Source organism: Carlito syrichta, unplaced genomic scaffold, assembly GCF_000164805.1.
Source record: "Carlito syrichta isolate Samal-C Ts95f unplaced genomic scaffold, Tarsius_syrichta-2.0.1 Scaffold113587, whole genome shotgun sequence".
NCBI classification, from domain to species: Eukaryota; Metazoa; Chordata; class Mammalia; order Primates; family Tarsiidae; genus Carlito; species Carlito syrichta.
The window spans coordinates 215,136-241,521 of record NW_007057683.1 but is presented as its reverse complement, the minus strand read 5'-3'; the positions used below and the strand labels follow the sequence as shown (position 1 = coordinate 241,521).

Genomic DNA, 26,386 nt, shown 5'->3' with positions numbered 1-26,386 from the left:
GTGGTAGCGCACACCTGTAGTTCCAGCTACTTGGAAGGCTGAGGCGGAAGGATCACCAGAGCCCAGCGGATCGAGGCTGTGGTGGCCGGGAACGGCCACTGCACTCGTCTGGGCGACAGAGTGAGACTCCAACTCAAAAAATAAAAAAAAAATAAAAATAAAAATACATCAAATAAAATCTACAACATATAAATAGTTTAAAAGATTGACATACATTAAAAAAAAAAGAATTATTTAAGTCAACAAGGTTGAGAATAAAGAGAAAAATTAAAGACAGAATTTCCACCCATTGGCAGGGAAATTCTCTGGTCATTGGTTTAAAGCACCAGATATATCTCATAATTTCAATTTAATATTCTCATTCACAAACAAATCAAGTACAAACAATTGAAAAATGACAGCTGGCAGTACTACCTGGCAGTTTCTTTCCACTCATAGTCTTCCCCATCTCTGTAACACAGTTCATCCATTTCCGTGAAGAGATCATGGGGAATGTGTTCTTCATCATCATCTTCAGTACCAAGAATAAAATGAACTCTCTGGGATGGAGTGTCTTCATAAAATAAGAACATAAATATACTTAAAACTGCCCTCAACTCATCAAATATAAATCCAGTTTTGAAAGTGAAACACTTTTGTTACTGTATACGTAAATATATTTCATCCAAACTTTTAATTATTATTAAATTATTATAATTCTGAAAAGAAACAAGAACCAATAATCCAGGGGGGAAAAGAATGACACAGAAACGTAACCTCTACAGAGAAAAAAATAATATGTTAAAAATAAATAGGTCAAAACTAGGTTTATAACTCACCTTAAACAAACAAAAATAAAAATAAGCAACATCCCAAGACATTTTTTTCTCATCAAAAATGTATGAAAATGTTGGATCAAAATAGGTTATTTAACATGAAAGTTAAGTTCAAGACTGAAAAATAGTCAATCTCCAAGTTCTAAAAAATGAGAAAACTTAAAGCTACAAGTATATAGAAGCCGGCTTTTCCTACCATCACAGAGAAACAAAACTGTTAGCTGGTTTTGAGAGATAGAACAAGTCACACTCATGGCACCTGAAATTAAACTACTTATGTGGTACAGAAGTGCCAAACAGGGAAACAGGCAAAAATACCAGTCCAGGGCAGTTGAAAGCCTTAGGGCTCCATATAAACAAATAAACAAACAAATGCAACAATTAAAAACAAACCAACCAGTGTGGTGACTCACACCTGATTCCTAGCACTTAGGGAGGCCAATGCAGGAGGACTGCTTGAGCCCTGGAGTTCAAGACCAGACTAGGTAACATAGCAAGACCTTGCTTCTACAAAAAAAACTCATAAAGTTAGCCAGCTGTAGTAGCATGTGCCTACAGTTCCAGTTACTCAGAAGACTGAGACTGGAGAATTGCCTGAGGTCAGGCGGTCAAGGCTGTGACTAGTTATGACTATGCCACTGCACTCCAGCCTGGATGATGACATTGTGAGACCCCAACCCTCCCCCCTGCCAAAAAAGAAAAAAAAAAAAAACTGTTGGATATGAGAGATGGGTTCACACTCAAAATTTACATATAAGTAAATAATTCTCCAGGCATTTGTAGATGCAACAAACAGGAACATTAGAACCAGATAAAGAGCAGATTAGAAGGAACTGTTAAAAGAAGACCAAGATCTTAAAAAGATCTCAGAGAATGCAAAGGAGTTTCAAAGAAACAACAGGAACAACAGGTAAGGAAGTAGAAAACACAAAAGGTTAAGAGATATGGAGAAGGTCAATCAGAAAGAACTCCAGAAAGAGGAAAATGGGGGGAAAAAAGGCAGGGGAGAAGCATATGAAAAATATATCTGAAAATTTTCCAATATATATATGACCTGAACCTTCAAATTGAAGGAATACCCTAAGACCTGTGGCAAGGCAAATAAAAACACATTGAGATTGAACTTCCTAATGTTCTGAACTTGCAAACATTTAGGTATTACATATCTTGCGCCAGACTGATCCCATATAAATATAAAGTATATTATACATATAAGGTTTACATATAAACCTCATACACAGCAGCACCTTATACATATAAGGCATATATATATAGATGACACTGTGAAACTCAGTACCCTGTAGTTTTCACTACCTACATGATCCTGTATCTATGAATAAAGACCATTTCACTTTTTCACTGCTATCTGTACACTGCTTCTTTCTTTCTTGCCATCTCTCATTTTTCAACTGGCTTTACTTGACTTCTTTTTGTAAGAGAATGAGGCTAGGTATTTCAGTGCAGCACTGTGTAACTGGTGAGAGAGGAGATTCTTGCTTTCTTCTGAATCAGAACCCCAGTCTTTCATCATTAAATGTGATGCTGACTGTGGAGGTATTTTTTGTAGATAATCTTTATCTACAAAAGATTGAGAAAGTTTCCTTCTATTCCTAGTTCACTAAGTTTTATCATAAATTAGGGTTGAATTTTGTTAAAGGCTTTTTTTGCACTGATTTTATTGCTTTTCTCCTTTATACTGGTGGTTACTTATTTATATTGACAGATGTTTAAATCGTAAACCAACCTTACATTTTTAGCTAGGTCATCATGTTAGTTTCCTATTTTTGCTATAATAAATGACCACAAACCTAGTGGTTTGAACAAAACAAATTTATTATCTTATTGATACCAGTATGACATGGCTAAAATCATGGTGTTGGCAGGATTCATTCCCTCTGGAGGCTCTAGGAGAAAATCCAATCCTCTCACCTTTCTAGCTTCTTGTCTACATTCCTGGGATCAGGATCCTTCTTCACATCACTGTAACCACATCAATTTCCAGTCTAATCGCTTGACCTCCTTTTACTAAGGATGGCTGAGACTATATCACAGCTATTAACCTAATCCAGGACAATATTCCCATTTCAAAATCCTTAACCTAACCAAATCTGCAAAGTCCCTTTTGCCATATAAGGTAATACTCATAGGTTCAAGGATTAGGACATCAACACCTTGGAGGGCATTAATTAAACCACCACAGTCATGAAGTATTATCCTTTTAAATATTACTGGATAAAACCTATTTTTATTTGTTAAGGATTTTTGAAACTACGTTCACAAGAATATTAGTCTGTAGCTTTATTTTTCCTGTAACATATCTGTCTACCTTTGGTATCAGGGTAATGATGGATCATAAAACAAACTGGAAAATATTCTCCCCTTTAAAATTTTCTAGCAGAGTCCATATTATTTCTTCCTTACATATTTGTTTCAATTCATCCCTGATGCCATCTGGGAGTAAATTTTCATTGTGAGAATGTTTTAGACTACAAATTCAATTTCTTTGGTTTAGTCCTTTAATATATATATCTGCTTGAGAATTTATATTCTTAATAGAACTTGCTCATTTCATCTAAATTATCAATTTTGTTGGCACAAAGCCACCAATAATACACCTTTACTAGCCTTTTAATGTCTGTAGAATATATACTAACAACTACTAATACTGGTCATTTGTGGGGTTTTCTCCCTCCAGTCAATCTGACTATAGACTTATCAATTTTAAAAATCTTTTTTCAAAATACCAGATTTTGGTCTGATTGATTTTTGCTATTGTTTTTCTAATTTTTATTCATTTTTGCTTTGTTTCCTTTCTCTGGGTTTAATTTGCTTTTTTTTTTTTTGGTCTTTGTTTTTGAGTTTCTTTTTTTTTTTTTGAGTTGGAGTCTCACTCGGTCTCCCAGACTAGAGTGCAGTGGCTGCTCCCGGCCACCACAGCCTCGACCTGCTGGGCTCTGGCGATCCTTCCGCCTCAGCCTTCCGAGTAGCCAGAATTACAGGCATGCGCTACCATGCCCAGCTGATTTTTTGATTTATTGTAAAGATGAAGTCTCGCTGCCCAGGCGGGTCTCGAACCCGCGGGTTCAGGCAATCCACTCACCTCAGTCTCCCAAAGGCACAGGATTACAGGCTGATCCACGGAGTCCGGCTTGTTTTTGAGTTTCTTAAGCTAGAAGCTTAAAGTCACTGATTTTCAACTTTTCTTGTTCTTTATTAAAAGGATTAAATGCTACAAATTTTCCTCTAAGCATTGCTTTAGCTGCATCAAATGCACTTCAATATGTAGACAGACAGTCCTCACTTTACACAGTACCATGTTAAAAGAAGCCTGTACATATCAGAACCATATCCTCACTTTGCAAGATTCTATCTCAGTTACCTGCCTATACTATTCTTTCAGTGATTCAAAAACAGTCTCTAATTACTGTTGTGAATGCTTCTTCAACCCATGATTACTGACAAGTATTCCCTTAATATCTAAATATCTGAGGATTTTTCTCAGTACCTTTCTAGTTTAATTCAATTGTGATCAGTGAACACTTTCACTCCTTTTAAATTTATTGAGACTTGTTCTATGGCCTAAAATATGATTTACTTTGGTAGATGTTCCATTTGCATTTGTAAAGAATGTGTATTCTGCTGTCCCTAGGTGAACTGTTCTTCTATAAATGTCAATGTCAATCTGGTTGGTAGTTTTAGCCAGGTCTTCTATATCCTTACTTGTTCTGTCTACTACTGAGAAAGGAGAGCTGAAGCCTTCAACTGTAGCTGTGGATGTTTCTCTTTCTCTTTTCAAATTTATGAGTTTTTGCTTCATGCATTTTGAAGTCATTATTATATGTATACACATGCAGGATTATTACATCCTGATTTTGACAATTTGAATTTTCATGTGCCACTGCATGTTCTCTTCATGTCTCTTCTCCTTGAGTTTTGTTCAGTTCCTTGGATCTATAAGCCCACAGTTTTCGTTAAGTTTGAAAATTTTTCAACTTTTATTTCTTCAAATATTTTTTCTTTTAACCTCCTTTGGGGGGGTCCCTTCTTTCTGGGACTCTAGAAATATTTCTAAATTATTCATGCAAGACTGCCTGTTATTGTCTCACAAATTACTGATGCTCTATTCACTATTTTTAGTTGTTTTATTCTTGGTTTCATTTTGGATAGTTTCTATCTATCACTATATCTTCAAAAATATATGACTGCTTTTATTCCCCTTGCAGTAGTAAATACTCTGTTAATCCTAATCAGTCTATTGTTTATTTCTGATATTATATTTTTCCATCTCTGGAAATTCCATTTGGGGCTTTCTTATATTCTCAATATCTCTTTTTATCATGGTCTTATTTTACTTTATCCTTTTGAACACATGAACATACTTATTATAGTTGCCTTAATATTCTTGTTCTCTAATTCCATCAACTCTGTCATTTCTGGATCTGGATCCGATTCTATTGATTTATTTTTTTTCCCAGTTATGGCTCATATTTTCCGGCTTCTTTAGGAAATAATTTTTGGATACCAGATATTGCGAATTTTACATTGTCAGGTGCTAAATCTTACCCTATTTATTTTAGTAATATAATATTTTACTCTGGCAAATAGTTACTTGTCATTAATTCTCTTAAGGCCCGCATTTAAGAATTTTTAAGCAGATTTGCTGCAACTTTAGTGTAAAGCTAATCTAGACTCACTACTGAAGTAATGCCCTCCTAAGAACTCTGTTAAGTCTCAGAGTCTTTCCACTGTAAACAGATGAGAACACATACTATTCCCAATCTTGTGTGAAGTATGGAAAATGCTCAGCCTACCACTTTCTGGTAATTATTACCTAGGCCACAAGCAGTATCCCTCTCATACATGCTCAAACCAGTACTAAGCCAAGACTCAGAAGGACCCTTCTTCAGATCTCCGGAACTCTCTGGGTAGCTCTCTAGTCTCCCGCACACTACACCTCAAATTCTAGCCTCTCTGGCCTCCCCAAATTCCGATCTGTGCCTCCTCAGCTGTGAGAGTCTGCAGGGCTCTGTTGGTTTCTCTCCATGTGCCATGGTCTGAAAACTGTCTAGGCAATAATAAGCTCAGGCAATCAAAGGACTCATCTCCTGTGCTTTTCCTCTCTCAGAAATCAAAGTCCTGTGTAGCCTTTTGTCCGATGTCCAAAAACTACTGTTTCATATATTTCACCCAGTTTTTTAGTTATTTTAAATGGGAAGGTAGTTATAAACTTTCAGTTAAAAACTGGATAAATTCTGGGGATCTAGTATACAACATGATGAATGTAGTTAATAATACTGTATTGTACACTTAAAATTTGATAAGAGAGTAGACCTTAAGTGTTCTCACTATACACTATATGAAGTGATGATTGTGTTAAGTAGCTGGATTGGAGTAATCATTTCACAATGTATATATATATATATCAAATCCTCATGCAGTACACCTTAAATATACACAATTTTCACGTGTTAATTATACCTCAATAAAGTTGGAGGAAAAAAATCATGGAAAAATAACCAAAAAGTAAAAATAAGTTTAAAAATAAAATGGAGAGATTTAATCCCTGTTATTCCATTATGTCTAGAAGCAAAAGTCCTGTGCAATCTCTCTTCAGAGCAAGGGGAAGAAAGAAGAGACTTTACTTGTAGCACCTTCTGGGATAAAAATTGGTAGTTAAAGCCAAAACAAACCCACTTCAGGGACATAAATTCTTCCCAGGGTTGGTTATTCAATTCAAAAGTCAAATATTTCTTCATCATAATTTATTTTCCAAACCATTATACATAGACTACTAACCCCATACCCTAGCTTGAAATATGAAATCATCTTCCTTAGGTGAACATATAAACATACTTACAGTTTAGTAAACATTTCTGTCCACAAAAACATTGAGAACCTTTATATTCAGTAGGAACTAGGGAAGCATACTGATCACTCAAAGAAGAGCCTAGCATATCCTAAACTGAATGGGTACAACGTATGGAACAATACTTCTAAATTACTTAATATCATCAAAAGATGTTCACTTGTGACCCTTTCCAAATTCAAATTCAGTGTTCACTTTACTTTTGCTAGTTACATGAGACTGGTGTTAGCCACATGACCACTTACTATTTTACTAGCCCATTAAAATCTCTTATTAGAGGTTCTTAAAAGAGTCCCACCATTTAGCCTCTTGGAGCCAGTTTCCTAATCTATAAAACAAATATAGTAAGCTATCTTTTAAAAAACGCTAAGATGATTATATCTTTTAAAAAACGCTAAGATGATTAATTGTCAAGGGACTAGTGGAATGTTTCAGCAAGAACTGGAACTTTATATTTTACTAGGCCACCCGTATTTTCTTTCTTATGTTCATGTTATGACTAGTATTATACACACTAATTTTTTTGCTCCTTGTCTTTTCAAAAAACTTACCTTTAGCAAAGCACACAAGTGCCTGCCTGTATGGTTACAACTCACAGAGCTTTCTTTGCTAGAAAGCACATGCAAGAACCCATGGTGCACAGAAGGCCTTCAACTAAGGCTGTCCTGTATGTCAACTAAGCATCATGTTTAAGAATCATCCCTCAAAATGCACAACTGCTTTTTTTTGGCTCTCACCTTTCCTACTTTCAGTGCCACTTAAATCATTGCTATCAATGCTTATTATGAGAGAACATTCTCTTTCTTCCAATGTATGCCTTTTTCTTTCTGATTTCTACTGGCACTTCTATACTTCTCAGCTTTTAAATAATAAGCCTCCCCCCAAACCCCCCATCAACCCCCCCCAAAATCCCTGTCCTTTTATATAGCTAATACTATCAAATCAGAGCACTCTTTTTTTTTTTTTTGCATAGAAAACCAAGTAGTCTACCCTAGTAGATGAAATCTTCGGGCCAAAAAATTTGGTATAAAAAGGGAGAAAACATTAATCCCTTCTAGGATAGCCTAAGGATTCCCAATATCTATTCACTGTATACCTAAGTAATGAAATACATGGTAGAGAAAAGAAAATTAAACCCCACTAAACTTGAGGTTAAGTGACAAGGCCAACTTTTACAATTCTAAAACTAGAATACAATGAGAAAACAAAGCCATTTATTTTACTTTTATGAAGGAGATCTTAACCTTTAAACTAAAGATTTTTCTTATTAAAAAAAAAATTCGACTGTATTCTCCAATGTATATAATGTGTCTAAATTACTGTAGACATGGAATTTTTAAAAGGAAATATTTAATTAATAGAAAAAATATTTTCCAGGAAGAACCTTAAACTATGAACAGAGAACTACTGTTTTCCCCTACCATAAGAAGGAGACTCCCGTCCATCTTCTTTATCTGACTCTTTATCTTTTCTTTTTCGGTGGTGATGCTTGTGTCCACGATGCCGATGACGTCGACGACTCTCTTTACTAAACGGGACGTGAACACCAACATACACAGCTCTATGACCTATTAAGAGGTTCAGAAACATATTACCAGTTTTCCAAAAGAGAAAAAGGGGGATATACATAAAAGTACACCAAAATTTACTCTAAAAACAAAGAATATTTTACAAAGCATTACACAGAATATTTTGCCAAGGGCTAATACCAATGACTAATGACTACACAAGATATACAGGTTCCTTATGCAAGCATTCGTCTGCACATCTAAAAAAACGTTTTGAGAAAGAAGAGCTTGGCCCACCTGAAATCAAACTGTGTAGACATAAATTTATGTAATCTACACTTAAGGCCACCAGTAGCAGTTAGTAGAGGTCCTTAAGGGATATGCTTTAATGATGATAATTATTGTAATACATATAAATATTGGTAAATATTTATTTACTAACTTTTTAAAAGTTTAAAAAACCTTAAATCAGCGAGGTCCAAATTACTGAGGGCTACATTAAATGTAAAGCACCCAAATAAATGGAAAAGATGGTCAGACTGGATAAAAAAGCAATAGAGTAAAAGTATCATATCCCTTTTAGATTAGCAAATGTGACTGCTGATATTGCATTATCCTGACTCTGTATTCTAACAACAAAACAGTTATGAAAGGCAATCTCTGCTTTTGCCCAACAGATGAAAGCGAATCTAGGGGAACCCGAGTGAGCAGCACTCTGTCAAAATTGAGAGCCATGAACTTCATTTCTTAAGTAGCTTAAATGAAGTTCCTAGACATGGACTACAAGGTCAACTAATTTGCAACTACACAAAAAACATCTAGTATAAAGTTGCTTTTTACCCTTGTGCACTAATAAAAAAGTAACATGCTGAAATACAAACAGATAATGACATTCTTTCCCTAAGAATTTCTGTAAGATGGCCAGAAAATAAATACTTCAAGAAACTCAGGATCTTCATCCATAGATAAGATTTGAAAGAACAACTGATCCTCACTACTCCTGGATTCTGTATCTACGAAGTTGCTGACACACACTAAAATTTACTTGTAAGCCAGGCTCTGTGGCTCAGCCTGTAATCCTGCGCTTTGGGAGGCTGAGGTGAGTGGATTGCCTGAGCCTGCAGGTTCGAGACCCGCCTGGGCAACTTGGTGAGACCTCATCTCTACAATAAATCAAAAAATTAGCCGGGTGTGGTAGTACGCGCCTGTAGTTCCAGCCACTTGGAAGGCTGAGGTGGAAGGATCGCCGGAGCCCACCAGGTCGAGGCTGCAGTGGCCGGGAGCGGCCACTGCACTCCAGTCTGGGCAACAGAGTGAGACTCCAAACTCAAAAAAAAAAAAATTTTACTTGTAATCCCCAAATCAATAATTGTAGTGATTCCGTGGCCATTTGCGAACATGCACAGAGCAGCATAAAATTTGAGTTTCCTGATATTCACATTCCCAGCTAAGGCTGATAAAGGTGACACCAACATCTTATCATAGCTACCAACATATTAATGTCAGTAAATAATTACCTTTTCAATTAAAAGAGAAACAGACTTATGAGAACATACTTTTAACTAAAATGATTTGCTCAAACATCTCCCAGCACCCATCAGTCGGCCTAGCACATGGTAAGCACTTAATAAATGGATATAGAAATTAAATCTCAATTATCTAGCAAAAAAAATCCAGATGTTAAAAACTAATTATAGAGCCAGGCTTGGTGGCTCAGCCTGTAATCCCGTGCCTTTGGGAGGCTGAGGTGAGTGGATTTCCTGAGCCCGTGGGTTCGAGATTCGCCTGGGCAGCAAGACTTCATCTCTACAATAAATTAAAAAATCAGCCGGGCGAGGTAGCGCACGCCTGTAGTTCCAACTACTTGGAGGCTGAGTCGGAAGGATCGCCGGAGCCCAGTAAGTCGAGGCTGCGGTGGCCGGGAGCGGCCACTGCACTCCAGTCTGGGCGACGGAGTGAGACTCCAACTCAAAAAAAAAAAAAAAAACTAATTATATACGGTTTCTTTTTGAAATGATTGAAATGTCTTGGGAATTAGAGAGTGGTAATGGCCGTACAATATGGTGAATATACTAAAAGCCAAATAATTGTACATGGTGAATTTTAAGTTATGTAAATTATCGCAACATAAAAAGTTTTTTTTTTAAAGTATCAAAAAACTCAGTAATTTCACAACTTATTTTAGTGAAACTATTTCTTTCTGAACACCAAGAAAAGTGGAAATTAAAGAGTCAAGTTCCCAACACTGTGCACTGGGAATTACAAAGTTGTTACTCCAATTAGTACTAATGGGTCTTGGCATACAAGCCCCAAAGCACCAAGATAAAAATAAATTCTGAGTTTGCAGTTTAGAAAGGCTAGATAAAATAAATAACAATACACTAAAATCCAAAGATTGGGAGATTAAGTCTTACTGCTACTTCTGCTTTTATTATTGGCCTTCAGTGTCCTCTGCAACAATTTTTTCTTTCCTTTTTCTTTCCCCTTTATGCCATCAAAAGCCTATTCGCACAAACTCGCTGAGATAAACTTAATCTTTCCCTCAAACTCGATACCAAAATGTAGATGAGTACAAAGTACACAGAGCCAAGGGGACCAGGGTCACCAAAGGAGGCCAAGACACAGTCAAGAGCCTCCTTCACATTCCAGGCCACGTATATTGAGGGTTGACCAACGGTTAAGTAATGGATTAAATATATCATCGTACATTTGAAATAGCAAAATTATTGCTAAAAATGTCAACCTTCCCAACTACTGTAATTTACAGAATCTAACCACAAGTTTCTAGATAACTGAGGTTCTTTCCAGAAGCCCTAGGAAATCTAGTCTTTTAAAGTCCATTTTTTACATTAAGAAAATCTCAGCATATAAATGAGGAGAACTCTAATCAGGGTCTCTTCCCATCTCCTTCTTAAAACAACAGTACTAGCTCTCTCAGAAGATTTTAACTTAAGGATGTAGTTCCTAAAAAGACCACCCAAAAAAAGTCTCTCAAAACATTTGCCATAAACACCATGTTAACCAAGAATTTGAGGTCAACTCCATCAAAAATAAGTCATGTTCATAAGTGTCAGGGTCATGAAAGACAAAGAATGAGAAATGGTTATAGATTAGGGGAGACATGACAACTAAAATGTAGTGTTAGATCCTGAACTGGATCTGAATCCTGTAACAGAAAAAGTCCATTAGTGGGAAAAAAGAAAAACAAAAAAACCGTGAATTCTGAATAAAATCTATGGTTTGATTCATAGTTAGCTACTAATTAACCAAATTTTAATTAAACTATGCAATGTGAATTTCTTCACTTTCACAAATGTATGACAGCTATGCAAAATGTTAACATCAGAAGAACCTGGGTTAAGTTTATACAAAACACTCTGTATTATCTTTGTAGCCTTTCTATAAATCTAAAATTATTTCAAAAAGAAAGAAAGAAATAATTTGCCAGGACTTCTTGCCACTTAAGGAAGAAAGACGGGCAAATAACTCACAGTTGCTCCACAATTCTACATGAGGTTACTGCAGCATTTTAAAAGGATGATGTAACAGACCTATAAATGAACATTTAGATGATAACTAGTGATAACTGTGGCTTATTAGTCTGGCACTCTAGCATACTCAAAATACAAACTACCAGCCTGCTAGAAATAAAAAAAAATTTAAAAGAACTAACTAATTTTGTGACTGTGGTCTTTAAGTTTTCCAAGTTAAGCACCTAATAGTAACCATCACTAAAGTTTGAAAAGCATTCTGAACTCTATCTTTTGCCAATACTTTTAATAAACAGTAAATAATCAGGGAATGCTCCATTTCTAGACATGGTGGTGGCTACATGGGTGTTTGCTACACTACTATTCTTTAAACAATACTCACAAAAGTGTCAAGCAGTTTTCTAAATGTATCCTTTACCTCATAACAACAATATTTTAACAGATAGTAGGTAAAACTTAACTCTATGCACTGGGAGACATTGCAGTAAGGGGATCACTTACCAAGTCCACTGCCCTTTTTCACAGAACAGTAAAAAATTAATCACTTCATATTAAACTGTGGCACACTAAACCAATTATCTTATTGTAATGATATCTGGTTATAATGGAATTTTGGACACTGAGGAACTTATTTATGACCCCCTAAAAATCAAACTTTCATATCTTATATTTTTCTAGCATGTGGTGACATGTGATACATTCACAGATATGCATTGCAGGTTCGTTGATACATATTGTGCAATAGTAATTAGTTTGACGTCTTCCACCTGGTGTTCCTCTATTTGAGCAATGTAGTCTTGTTTTCTTCCTCCCACATTAATAATATGCAATGTATTGTCCAGTCTGTTGTTCAAAGATGTGGAAGAACACACTAGTGATTCCTGAAAACCACTTTTCAACTGATCAATCATATCAGAGTATATATTCCATCTCTTTGCTTTTTCATGCAATTTGAATGGAAAACTTCAAGGAAACATACATTTTTTAAAAATCTGCATTTGCATAACTTTGTCCTGTATAATCACCGGCAACCTTTTTGTGTCCCTTGAAAGGGGACATTCGTGGTTTGCTAGATTTACGATGTCACCTCAGAGGAGACATCTGAATGCAAAGAGTTAAAGGATACTAACAAACATTAATTAGTAATTTATCCTGCTAAGCATAGTCAATTATTTTAAATGAACTTACTTTCTAGTTCTTCTTTTTCAAACTTGGTGTTCACAGTTGAGCTAGTTTTGCCCAGATCCACAACAGCTTCTTCATCGGGACCCTAAAAACAAATTACTCTCATTTACTCATGAGATCAAAATATACTAAGGACCTACTATGTGCATTATTTGAAATGGCCAAAATATATAAAATAGACTGCCTTGTTTCAAAGAGCTGAATTCTTATTAAAGCTAAGTTCATTCTTTTAAAAATGTTTATGGGCCTTTTTTTTTTTAATCCACAGGCAACAGTTTGAAAATCCCATAGTAAGAATTAAGATGAAAAAAAGAATTAAGATGACAAAAACTTTTAAATGGTTTTCTGTGCAACTTACTAAATAATTGGGAATATACAGAGACTTCATCCTCAGTGGAAAGACCTCCCAGGACAAGAAATTAAAGAAAATCTGATGTGAGGAGAGCCCTCAGATGTCAATATGAATGCTCTTTCTTGATTTTTGCTCTTAGGTCCTCTAAATAAAGGGAAACACTTAACTCAGCTATATTGGATTGGATTATGATTAAACATAAAATTGTTACAAATAAGTAGTTCGATATGCAGTACCACTTTCACTTAACCAAGAGCCAACAAAAGTTGTAAGATCTTTTTTATTTCTCCCACAAAGTAAAATCCATGCCAAAATTCAACTCTATGAAATTCTAGTTTACAGTTGTGAAAAATCCCACCTTTATAATTTTATTCCTTTCTTCAGCTCAACAAAAAGACTAAACATATTTATGGTAAAATACCACACATACATTTTTAAAAGAATAACATTTTAAGCTTTAACTTTGCTTCTCAGCTTCTAATAACTTTCAAAAAGTTATAATCATTATTAATTACTTATTATAAACTTAATGCATAAGATGCTGTGCCACTAACAGAGATGGATGAACAAAGCCCCTTCCCTCAGAAAGTCCTTAATCTTGGCTGGGCATGGTGGCTCACATCTATTCCCAGCACTTTGGGAGATCAAGGCAGGAGGACTACTTGAGCCAAAGAGTTTTGAGACCAGCACGGGCAACATGGCAAGTCTTCCTCTCCACAAAAAAAAAAAATCAAAAAACTAGCTGGGCACGGAGTCACACACTTGCAGTCCTAGCTACTCAGGAAGCTGAGGTGGAAGACAGCCCAAGCCCAGGAGGTTGAGGCTGCAGTGAGCCTTGACCATGCCACAGCCCTCCAGCCTGCATGACAGAGTGAGAGCCCAACTCAAAAAAAAAAAAAAAAAAAAAAATTCCTTCCTATCCACACTACCACTATCTGCTACCCAAAACTCAGAACCAAACATGGTATATCAGAAAATGCAAATCATTTGATATCCACACTTACTTTCTAAAGGCTAGATATCCAAACTGTAAAGTCAAAAAAATTTGGACAGCAAGAGGTACGTGTATATGACTCTGAATTACTGGTGTTCAATTTAATTCAAGCACTCAGAAATGAATAAGTACTTGCTAAAGTTCCATATTTAAAGGAGTGGGAGCAGGCTGTGTAGACCATAAGAGAATTTCATATAATGAACTAAGAAGACAGATGACATAGGTATGGTTAATCAAACTGTCTCACAGCAGTCATACTTCATATTAAGGAAAGGCAAGTACGAAACCAAACCAAATTAAGCCATATTTCAAAACCTTTGGTTCTCCTCCAATGACGTCACATCATTTAGTCCCTGAACATGCACAAGTACAAAAGTAAAGCTCTCTCCTATGTGAAAAGACAGAAGTTGTATCCTGAGAGGCAGCCTATTCTAAAAGGGATTAACTGCTACCATTCCAAACTTTCACAATTTAGCTTGCACAATTGCCAGGATATGAAGCAAAACAACACACTTAACTCTCACCTGCATATAACAACAAAAAATAACCTTTTGCATCTATGCAGCTACTTACATGTTTAGATGTACTAACGACACTCAAAAAGACCTTACCCAGAGAGAGCAGTTCTCACCAGACACCAATCCTGCTAGCACCTTGATCTAGAACTTTCCAGCCTCCAGAACCATGAGAAATACATTTCTATTAGTGACAAATTATCTGTCTGTGGCATTTTGTTATCACACTAAGACAGGTCGTGAGGCAAAAGTACAGCTAGCACGGTCCAGGAATATAAAGGAAACCAGTGTGACCAAAGAGGAAGGAGCTGGCAATAAGTGGTCCAATATGGTCCCCACCAATCACACGTGGCTACTGAGCTAACCCTTCCAGTGATGTGCTATGTGTAAGAGACACCCCTGATTTGGAAGGCTGTGCATGAAAAATTACCAAAAAAAACTTATACTGATTACATGTTGAATTTTTACATTGGTTACATATTGTTGAAATGTTTGTGACATGTTAAACGCAATGTCATTAAGTTAATTTCACTTAAAAAAAAGCTTAAGTTATACAATCTCACAATATTAGTGTTTACTTTATATTACATTTATATTATATGTTACTATTATTTATTATATTTAATTAAAATATACATACTCTTCAACCTAAGAATCTATCATAGGAAAATACTCCCACATGTGCAAAAAGTGACATGTTATAAAAAGGATGTCCGTGGCTACCCAACCCTCTTCCATAGACACTGTGAAACCTTGAGCAAGGCACTGAACTTCCACTTTCATTGAGGCACTATTTCTAATAATTAAAAGAGACCAAAAAAATGCATCAATAGTAAGAAGGCAATCTCATACTTAAAGGAGCACTATGAAACAGCCTGAAAAAAACAGATCCCCCCAAAATGAAAGTAGATCAATGTCTTGATAAGAAAAGATCTTAAGGATATATCACTTAGTGAAAAAGCACATTGTAGAAAGTAAAATAAGATCAGATTTATGTTAAAAATACTTACAAGACTAAACCAAAATTTTATTTCCATATTTACATGTTTCCGTAAGTATGAATTTATATTAAGTAAAAAGCAAGGGAAAAGGCCTGATGGATCCACACCAAATTGTTTGTTTTTTGTTGTTGCTTGTTTGGGACTTTGTTTTTGTTTATGAATCAGAGTCTCACTTTGTCTCCCAGGCTGGAGTGCAAGTGGCATGCTCATGACCACTGCAGCCTCAACCCGCTGGACTCAGGCGACACTTCCACCTCAGCCTTCCAAGTGGCTGCTCCTACAGGCTCGCGCCATCACACCCACCTAATTTTTTGATTTACTATAGAGACATGGTCTCACCACATTGCCCAGGCTGGTCTTGAACCCCTGGACTCAGGTAATTCTCTCACCTCCACCTCACAAAGTGTTAGAATTACAGGCATGAGTCATCATGCCTGGCCACACCAAACTGTTAACTGCTCACTTTGGAAAGGGAACTGGGTTTGAATGAAAGCCAATTCGGATATTAATTTATTGTTATTGCTTCAGTTTTCAATGAGAATGTTTTCATGTGTAACTTGCATAACAAGCTACAGTTAAAATGTTTAGGTCTAAAAAATGCACAGCCTTAACACTGTAAAAAAAAAAAAGGAGGGGGGAGAAGAGAGGCAGACATCTCCAATTCTTCCTTCCCTCACAAAACATCACCTACCTAAGTCAACAACTGTGAAACATGAATAAGGTAGACTCTGCTGTAAATGCAAACATTAAGTGGACCACACAAATTGGTCATTGTGATACATGATAAGTAAACAAAGTATGCAGCAGTGTACATACAGATATATACTGAAAATCCCTTAGAACAAAGCCATTTGGGGTAGGGAGGGGTAGGCACTTCTAAAATAGGAGTGCGTGGTTTCAAATCCTATCATTTTAGAATAATGCTTTAGGCTATATTTCTTAACATAGCCTGAGTTAATACACCATGTAGAGTGTAGAATACAATTTTGTTTAAAGTACAAATAAAATGTATGCACATATTGAATATCTGTAAGATGAAACATCAAACTGCTCATATTCTCTCACACTGATGAAAACCAGTGGGGAGAAGCACAGAGACAATCCTGGAGTGTTGAATTTTCTGTCACAAAAACATGCTTCACTATTTTTTTTTTTTTTAATTTCCTTGGGGAGGTGGGTCTTCTTTCTTTCTCTCTCTCTCTCTCTCACTTTGAATAAACTATATTTTCCAATCTAAATAAGAATTGAATCTGCTAAAGTCAGTTATCTTAAAATTTCCATCTAGAAAAGACTACTCTTTCTCACTTTTTACCTCCAAGAATATAATGGAAAACTAAAAATAGCAACAGCAAAGAGCAATCTCTGACATCAAAATGTTTTATTTCTTAACCTTAGAGGAATGAGTCATATAGACCCTGCTTCTAAACTTTAATACATGTAAGAATAAAAAGGCATTCAAATTAACTCAATATGGGATTTATTCACTCTCATCTTCGATTACTTAGCCTTGGTTTCAAAGCTTTATTTATAAACTAAGGTATCTATTCCTACTACCACTGCACTGTAACTTAGAAGGCAACAGATTTAATAATCATTCATATAAGAGCATAAAGAAAACTTAAATTCTCTGTATGAGAAATGACACATGTACAAGGTTATTTACTGCAGTATCGCTTGTAATAGGAAAAGACTGGAAACAATCAAAGGGTTCCTTAACAGAGGAATGGCTAAATTATGGCACGTGACCCAAAGCAAGCTACTGGGGGGGGAAGGACACTCTTTACATACTGGCATGAAAAATATCTAAGACCTATATCAGATGAAATACAGACAAGGTAGAGAACATATAAAGTATGCTACCTTTTGTGTAAGAAAGCCTCAGATTAGGAATATTTGACTTTGCATAATGAAACACTGGAATGATATACAAGAAAAAAGCAAAACTGTTTACCTGTGGTAATAGAGGTAGACCTCTCAATTATTTGTTACATTGCTTTGATTTATTTAACCATTGAATACAGAGATAGATTTAAGTGTATAAGCTTTTGAAAGTCACTTCACCTACCAATCAAAGTGTAATATTTACCTTCAAGAGATATGGGACAGTAGGGCACAGTGGCTCACGCCTGCAATCCTAGCACTTTGGGAGCCCAAGGTTAGAGGACTGCCTGAGCCTGCGGGTTCAAGACCAGCCTGGTAAACATGGCAAGACCTCGTCTCAACAATAAATCAAAAAATTAGCTGGGTGTGGTGGCACACACCTATAGTTCCAGCTACTTGAAAGGTTGCGGTGTAAGAATTGCCTGAGCCCAGCAGGTCCAGGCTGCAGTGGCCAAGAGTATCCCACTGCACTCCAGCCTGGGCAACAAAGTGAGACTCTGACTCAAAAAAAAAGAGCTGTAGGACAAGACACCACATGTAAGTGCCAAGAATAGGTGCATAACCCACCTATGATGGCTATGTTTCTACTCAATCTGATTAAGAAAAATACATTATTAAATTTTTCTATCAGAACACTCTCATCTACCACGTAAGTTTAAAACTAGGTTAATTAGAGAAGTCATTACTGAAACAAACAGCTATTAATTTCCTAATTAAAATGGATGTGAAGAATAAGATTTAAGATGTATCCTAAAATAAATAGTATTACAGTTATATAGGAGAATTATTCTTAGGAAATGCATACCTAAGTATCTACGGTTAAAATGACAAGATGCTGTAACTAACATTCATACCGACCTAAAAATGTACTAATTTATGAGATTTTTAGATTTTTATGATCCAATCTAAACTCAGACACACAAAGAGAAATTTTTTTTTTTTTTTTTTTTTGAGTTGGAGTCTCACTCTGTCGCCTAGACTGGAGTGCAGTGGCCACTCCCGGTCACCGCAGCCTCGACCTGCTGGGCTCCGGCGATCCTTCCACCTCAGCCTTCCAAGTAGCTGAAACTACAGGCGCGCGCTACCACACCCCACTAATTTTTGATTTGTTGTAGAGATGAGGTCTCGTCAAGTTGCCCAGACGGGTCTCGAACCCGCGGGCTCAGGCAATCCACTCACCTCGGTCCCCCAAAGTGCTGGGATTACAGGCTGAGCCACCGAGCCCGGCCTACAAAGAGAATTTGTTAACATTTAGTTTGCCTTCCTCTGTGCCAGAGATGCTGGTTTAATAGAGGAAGGTGGAGCCTAAGGATCTGTATTTTATAACTTCTCCATATGATCGTGGTGCACATCAAAGTTTGAGCATCTTGTCTGTGGATATAGAGACAAGTATTATATCTTTTTTTTGTTTGTTTTTTTTTGAGTTGGAGTCTCACTCTGTCACCCAGACTGGAGTGCAATGGCCACTCCCGGCCACCGCAGCCTCGACCTGCTGGGCTCCGGCGATCCTTCCGCCTCGGCCTTCCAAGTAGCTGGAACTACAGGCACACGCTACCATGCCCGGCTCATTTTTGATTTGTTGTAGAGATGAGGTCTCGTCAAGTTGCCCAGGCAACTTGAGGTCTCGAACCCGCACGCAGGCTCAGGCAATCCACTCACCTCGGCCTCCCAAAGTGCTAGGATTACAGGTCGAGCCACCCAGCCCAGCCAAGTCTTACATCTTTAAACTGCTCTTCAACAGAAGCTGTTCCATGCCCTTCATCATTTCAGTGGTCATTCCAGGAACTACTCTCATTTCATTTACATTGTTTTAATACTTAAGAAAATAAAATCTTCATTCCAGTTCACAAGAAAGCATTGTAAGCTACTATAAACTTTCAGTGTAATGCAAGCAACCTAAATCAATAGTGCTCTACAAGTTATTTCTGTCAGAATATTTTCCCCAAAATGCCTAGGGCAACCTATCAAAGCATATTTAAACAATGGCCCAAAAATAAAAAATTATATTAAAAAAAAAAGTTTCCCAAAATGACAATTTTTCTCCAAACAACCTCAAACCACAACTCATCCTTTCCCATCAGCAAAAGTTGAACTTAAACATTAGAAAACCTTAAATTTACAGAAAAAAACTTTAAGAGAAAGGCAAACAGTATTTTATAATCCAGTTCAAGAAATAAATCAATGACTACTGTTTCACAAACTAAAAAGCCAAAGAATGATATGCATAGTTTCTGAAGAAGTCATTTGGCTTTTGTTTGTTGATTCATTAACTCTAAAATGAGCACAAAAAAAAAGTAAAGATATACTGAAAAGATATTACAAATTTTAATAATCATGTGATTCCCACAGAAAAAATTAAAAAGCCTTGGGGAAAATGCTTTTTCCCCAAGACAGCAAGAACTGTATAAACTCAGACACTGAAACAAAAAGTTTCAGAAATTTTTATTTCAAATATAATGGTAGTAACTAAAGACAATTTGAATTTGAAGAAAAAGTTTCAAAGGGGAGGAAAACTGAAGAAATTGAAGAAAGTAAGATCACCACAACTCAAAGAGGTGTGATGCCTTAAACTGACAGGTTAACAGCCTCTAGTGAAGAGGATTTGGGTAGTTATTGTCAAGTGTTTCATCACAAGACACAAGAGTCAGACAAATGGAAAGCCTCATCAGGGTTGTACATGAAATTATAAATCATAAATATTTATTATACTATTTCTATAAGGCGATGCACTCATTCCTAGTTCTAATCATACACATACACACACACACACACACACACACACACACACAGGAATTCCTTTTTTTAACCTATGAAGTATGTATAAGTTTATTAGCAGAAATGAGATTTTTAAAATTTATTTCCAAGACCGGTTGTTTTTATAACTATCCCTGACTTTATGAACAAATAAAATGTATAGAAAAGCAAAGACAACTGTAGGGGGGTGGGGGGGGTGAAGGAAGATCAAGATTCATTAAGTGCTTTGCAGCAAAAAGGTCCAGTAGGTTTTCCACCAAGATCCCCCTCTCCAATCGGTGTGAGGTTATCATTAGCTGGGTATTTTTAAGGTTATACCATATTTTTCTACTGAAACCCAACATGAGTAAGGAACTTTCTCAGCTATATGGTCTGTTTGGCTATTCTTCTCCTGAATAATAACTCTGTTCCCCAGGAATCCTATGTGTTCACAAGGATTCGCTAAGTGGGTCCAATATAAATTTTTAGGAGTGTCTTAGCCTTGGAAACATACTGGACATTCAACAAGTGTAGAGAATTTACCAAGGTACCAGGTTCTGCTTGACACTGAAAATATAGCCTGGGAGATAGCAAGTAGTTACAAAAATATGTAATATGGATCCTGAAAGAAGTCTCATTTCCTTAAAGACTAGGAACTAATAAACTCATTCATTCATTCAATAAATATTTGCTGAGTGCATTCTATGTGCTGAGCATTATTCCATATCCTGGGTACACAACAGTGAAAGAAAAACTATAACACAGTCAAATGTCCAGCTTATCAGTTAATTTACAGCTAAGACGTGACTCCCTATAAAACAAAAACCGGTAGTCAATGAATTATCTTTTCCCTTCCTAATGAATAAATAAGACCTTACAGTCTCATAGATTTGAAAAGGGCTATGCTTTTCCAGTTCAACATTCTCATTCTTTAGATTAAAAATTTTTTAAAAAGAGACACACAGAGCTTAAGTGACTTGCTTAAGATCACACCGTTACTTGGTAAAACAACTAAAATTAAAAGTTAGGTCTCTAAAGTACCAGTCCCATAGGTTCTTTATTCTTCCACTGTCTACAGAACAAGGTCACTGTAATACACTGAGAACATACTGTATTTTTTTCTTTATGGCATTCATTTATTACATATTTCTGTAACTACTTGCTATCTCCCAGGCTATATTTTCAGTATCAAGCAGAGCCTGGTACCTGGGTAAATTCTCTAATACTTGTTGAATGTCCAGTATGTTTCAAAGGCTAAGACACTCCTAAAAATTTATACTGGACTCACTTAGCGAATCCTTGTGAACACAAAGCTCTAACAAAGATAGGTGCTCAATATTTTGAAATTTAATAAATCAATTCACATAAAAAAATCAAAATTCAATTCAAAATGGGAATCCCAGCAAAATTAATCAAGTCTAGTCTTGTAAGGAACAGATTTTATACCTTTATTGACACATTTTACTAACCCCTTTATAGTCATTTATCTTGCCTGAAAAAGCAAACTTCACAATTTGTATTTCTCTTGGGTCAAGTTAACAAAATGACACTTAACATGCAAAAATCGTATTATTAGGGGAAAAAAAGAATGCTAATAGAGTATTTAAAAGCACAGCATAAGCCTAGTCTAGTAACCTGACACTCTGAGGCTTACAAAATCAATTAAAACTGCCATCAGAAATCCCTATCACAAATCAATTTTTCCATTATACAAGACATATGGTTATAGCTCAAAAATAACACATCCCATAAATTATGACTGTTAACCATATAGAGTAATTTCAGTTATCACTTTAGCTTCAAAACATACTTAACAAGATAAAGTGATTTATTTCCTAACACCTTAGTCAAGTAATTTGTAAAGGCTCATTCGAAGAACATTATCAGTCAAAGAACTAATTTTACAAAAGAATAAAGATGCTACAAACATTTCTAACTTTATACAAAAATTTACTCTTCAGCAGATGACTTCCACTGCCAAGGACACAGAGGATGATACTATTCTAAGCCAGAGCTAATAAGCCTGACATTTCTTCAAGCTCCACTATTAAACTATGAAAGAGTCCAATTTGTTTGTAAATAAAATATAAGATCTTAACTATGTACTAGGTACATACAGGTAACTTCTTCTCCGGACGAAATCTTTCCATAGTAATATAGAAATGCCTTGTTTTTGATAATGTAAAGCAGTAAGTCCCTTGAAGGTTCCAGGGACAGTGAGCACATATCTGATTTAGGTCACTGTGCTTTGCAGAGATGAACTCTTCTAAGTTACTTTTATGGTACAGCCAATCACTGCCTTCTAAGTTACCTAATCTTCCAAGCTAATAGCTACAACTTACACAGGGTCAGAGCACAACAGATTTGGGAAGCAACATACACACTTAGTTGCAAATGAAAATACCAAAAGAGGAACGCCACAATCAGTTTTCAACGTTCTGCAATGTTAGTAAGAGACCACACTCTAAGGATGTATGGATGAGTGAGTACATATACACAGAGTATAAATTTTCAGCAATATGCTCAGGTAGAGACAGCCCTTTCACTTCATTTCAGGAACGATCCAAAGACGCTTCCATTTGAAAAGAGCTTTGCCTGTTTAATATTACTAAATATGCCAACTTACATGCAACTATATTAATAACCTCATGAATACATCGTATCACTGCTTCTAATCATCATTTTAACCAAAACTTAAGTACTCATATGAACAACATGAGAAAAAAAAGTAACAAGCAGCACTCCTCTGATTTTTGGACTCAGGATGTCTTTACATGCTTACAAATCCTTCAAGACCTCAAAGGGCCTCCATTTATATGAGCTATGTCTCTATATTCACCATAACTGAAACCAGACTGAATGTTAAGATATTTCTTTAGAATCATTTAAAAAATACTAAAGTCATTGCATATTTACATAACATTTTAATGAGAAATAACTTTTCTTTTTCTCATCAGGGTCTCACTCTGTCACCCAGGGTGGAGTCCAGTGGCATGATCACAGCTCACTGAAGCCTTGACCTCCTGGGCTCAGGCAACCCTGTGCCTGGTGAACTTTTTTATTTGCATGTTATTTTTGAGCTATTACCACGTTTTGTATAATTTTTTTTAATTTGTGCATTACATTGCTATGCTGCCCAGGCTTGCCTCAAACTCCTAGGCGCAAGCAGTCCTCTCACCTTGGCCTCCCAAAATGCTGGGATTACAAAGCAGGAGCCACCTTACGCAATCAAAAAATAATTATTTTCTTTTTTGTTTGTTTTTGGGGGTTAGAAAATATAGTTTATTTGGAAAGTAAATTGGAGAGAGAGAGAGAGAGGATTTGCCTCCCCAAGGGAGGGGAGGGGGGCCACAGCTCAAAGAGCAACACTGCCACACCATAGCTTGGCAAGGCAACGGCCGGGCAATGGTCAAAAATAATTATTTTCAAGAACAAAGAAATGTAGTGAGAAGAATGACTGTTTTACATGTTTACAACTTCTTTAGCATCTAGCTTAATAGAAGACAACTTAATTCTCATATATCTATTAATACTTCAGTGGTCAATCTGATGTGATCTCTTCTTTCATGGAAGTGCATTTAAAAATCCAGATTCACAGATACTCTTGTTGGAAAGGAAGGACTGTTTAAATACCCTTTTCAGATAACTGTGGATATTTCTCTTTGATATTTCACCAAAGTCAAAAAGTAGTCATTTCCTTAAAGGTTAGTTGCTATGTGGAATCTGAAACTATTTCAAGTGAACTTTTCTATACACTGTTACATCGAAATCATTTGTCTACCATGTACCTTTAATGGTTCTCAACATTTTTGGAAAATATGTGTTCACTGGGTAGTAGAGCTTTTCCAAATGTCACATTTTATTATACAATACCAAAAATAAAAAAACAAATGTTAGTATCAACAACAACCTCATTAGTAAAGTCCAAGTACTGGGAAACTGTCAAAGTCAGGCTGGTGGCAGACACAAGTTTTCCAAAGTTCTAATTCTTGCGCAAGAACTTGAACTATTACCACTGGTAACAAGTACTATTAATTGCTTCTCTTGAAGTGACAAGCTCATTTCATTCATTTTTGAGGAAATATCTGTCAAATGTCCAAATTTGAATAACCAGTCTGTCAGTTCTTCGAGTAAAAATGGTGTTCTTTGAAAAAAACAGCTAGTTGAGTTCACAATTTAAGCAATCAAATCAGAGAGTGCTTTTTCTCCAAACAACCACTATATTTGGGTATGTAGCAGAAGTGTTTTTATGAATGCTTCCTATTTTGTCATTCAGCATATTAAATCAACGCACAAAGCCTGGGATGTAATAAAATAAGTAGTTTTCACTGCTTCATCAAGGACAGTCTTAAGTGAAAATTTCATTGTATTATTTTTACACTGAGAGTGCCTACTAGTCCCGTTCGGTGCCTCTGCCCTGCTTTACACTAAGGTACCAGCAGTCTTCCTTACCACTGCTTTGGCATCATCAGGATAAATTTAAATACAGTGAAAAGACAAATAATGTCTGTATCCTTATGGAAAGTTTGGACTTTGCAGACCCCCTGAAAGGATCTCAGGGACGCCTGGTCCATGAGATAGTACTTTGCAAACTACTGCAAAGAGTACAGGTTTTAAATAAGGATTGCAGAGTTGTGGGTTATTCTTATTTTCTCTATATTGTTTGTTCAGTGAATATTTGAATGTGTATAAAAAGACAGAATCAAGATTTAAAAGTATTATTCTGTTATTCTGGGTTTCTAGACAATACATATACTGAGTGTCTATTGCTTGCCAGAACTATGCTAAATATCATCATATATAACATATAGCACTTAATCCTCAAACATTTCATTCAATCCTCTCAACTCTAACTAAAGGTCAAAGAGGTTAAACAACTTAGCCAAAGACCCAGAGCTAGTAAGCGGTGGGTTTAGAATTCAAATCCAGTCTTTCTCAGTCCATGCTTTTCCTCACTCCAATGATGTTTAACAAAATTCAAGGAAAAAATATTTCCAAATATAGCTGTTTAAAACAAAATTCTAATTGAATGTGAATAAAGTCAACTGTTTGCCAGATTCATATAAAACATAATCTAAATTAAGTTTAAAAAATACGTGGTGCCAAATTCAATATTTTAACAATAACAAAAAAATTTAACAGAATACTTTGTTTCAATCCCTTACAACTCTATATGAGACTGCAGGTAGCAGGTAACAGACATGCCATACCCTTCAAGTACAATTAAAACTTCTAAGGTTCATTCAACTTCTTTACAAGAATTAGAAACCCGATAACATCAACAGTTACAATGACACATATAAGCATACTTTTGAAATCTTCACCCTTTCTATAACATATACTTGGCAAATGAACATGAATCTGATGAAGCAAAGAGGAGCAAGAAACATGTCATTCATTGATTTTTTAAAATTCTCCACATAAGGGCCAGAATGAAGAGTATCTGCAAACAATCAGATTCAATATCAATTTCTAAAATGACCTCTGAAAATTTACTTCCTGTGGAAAATCTTGGCCCTCCCCAGCAGTGCTTAAGAGCTTAACCTCCTGGTCAGGCACCTGTCTGCTGGTCCCTCCTCCCTGACTGGATTATAAAAACTGTAAGCACAGGGATTTGGGTGGGAGGAAGAAAGGAAGGGAAGATTAAGCCACTCGAGAGGGAAAAGAAGAAACCAGGAGTGTGTATACACACGTTTTAATTTCCATATTGCAAAACAAAATGTCACTCATCAAAATACAAATGATCCACTTTGCCGACGTTTCCTACTGTAACACTGGCACAGACACCACTAAACCAACATTCAAATAAAACTTCAAAAATCAGATTTTGCAGATTAAACAGAAAGGTAAGTTAAGTTTTAGTTTACTACTTTCTTTGACAAATTTTTTTTAAAACACATAAATTCAGAGATTTTAATCAATAGACCTTCATGTGGCTAGTTCTTTAAAGAATGTTTTTCAGTTTAATTTCAGTGAGAGAGAAAGAGAGAGAGAGAGAGAGAGAGAGAGAGAGAATGATTCTTTCTAAATGCCCGGCCCATGAGG

The 26,386-nt window shown here is 36.1% G+C and overlaps 1 protein-coding gene across 5 annotated transcripts in view; it reads right to left on the bottom strand.

Annotated features, from left to right (window-relative positions):
• Window positions 1–22,556, bottom strand: part of SLC4A7 (solute carrier family 4 member 7) — an 87,683-nt gene extending 65,127 nt beyond the window's left edge. For 3 of the 5 annotated variants that reach the window (XM_008071805.1, XM_008071814.2, XM_008071798.2), the window contains exons 1-4: window positions 22,459–22,491; window positions 12,869–12,950; window positions 8,103–8,249; window positions 415–553 (exon numbers count right to left, since the gene is read on the bottom strand). In XM_008071805.1, the coding sequence (XP_008069996.1) occupies window positions 415–553; window positions 8,103–8,249; window positions 12,869–12,950; window positions 22,459–22,491 (401 nt within the window). Of the gene's footprint in view, window positions 1–414; window positions 554–8,102; window positions 8,250–12,868; window positions 12,951–22,458 lie in introns of all 5 variants that reach the window. The other 2 variants (XM_008071789.1, XM_008071818.2) reach the window with 1 other exon arrangement.
• Window positions 22,557–26,386: the final 3,830 nt, after the last annotated feature.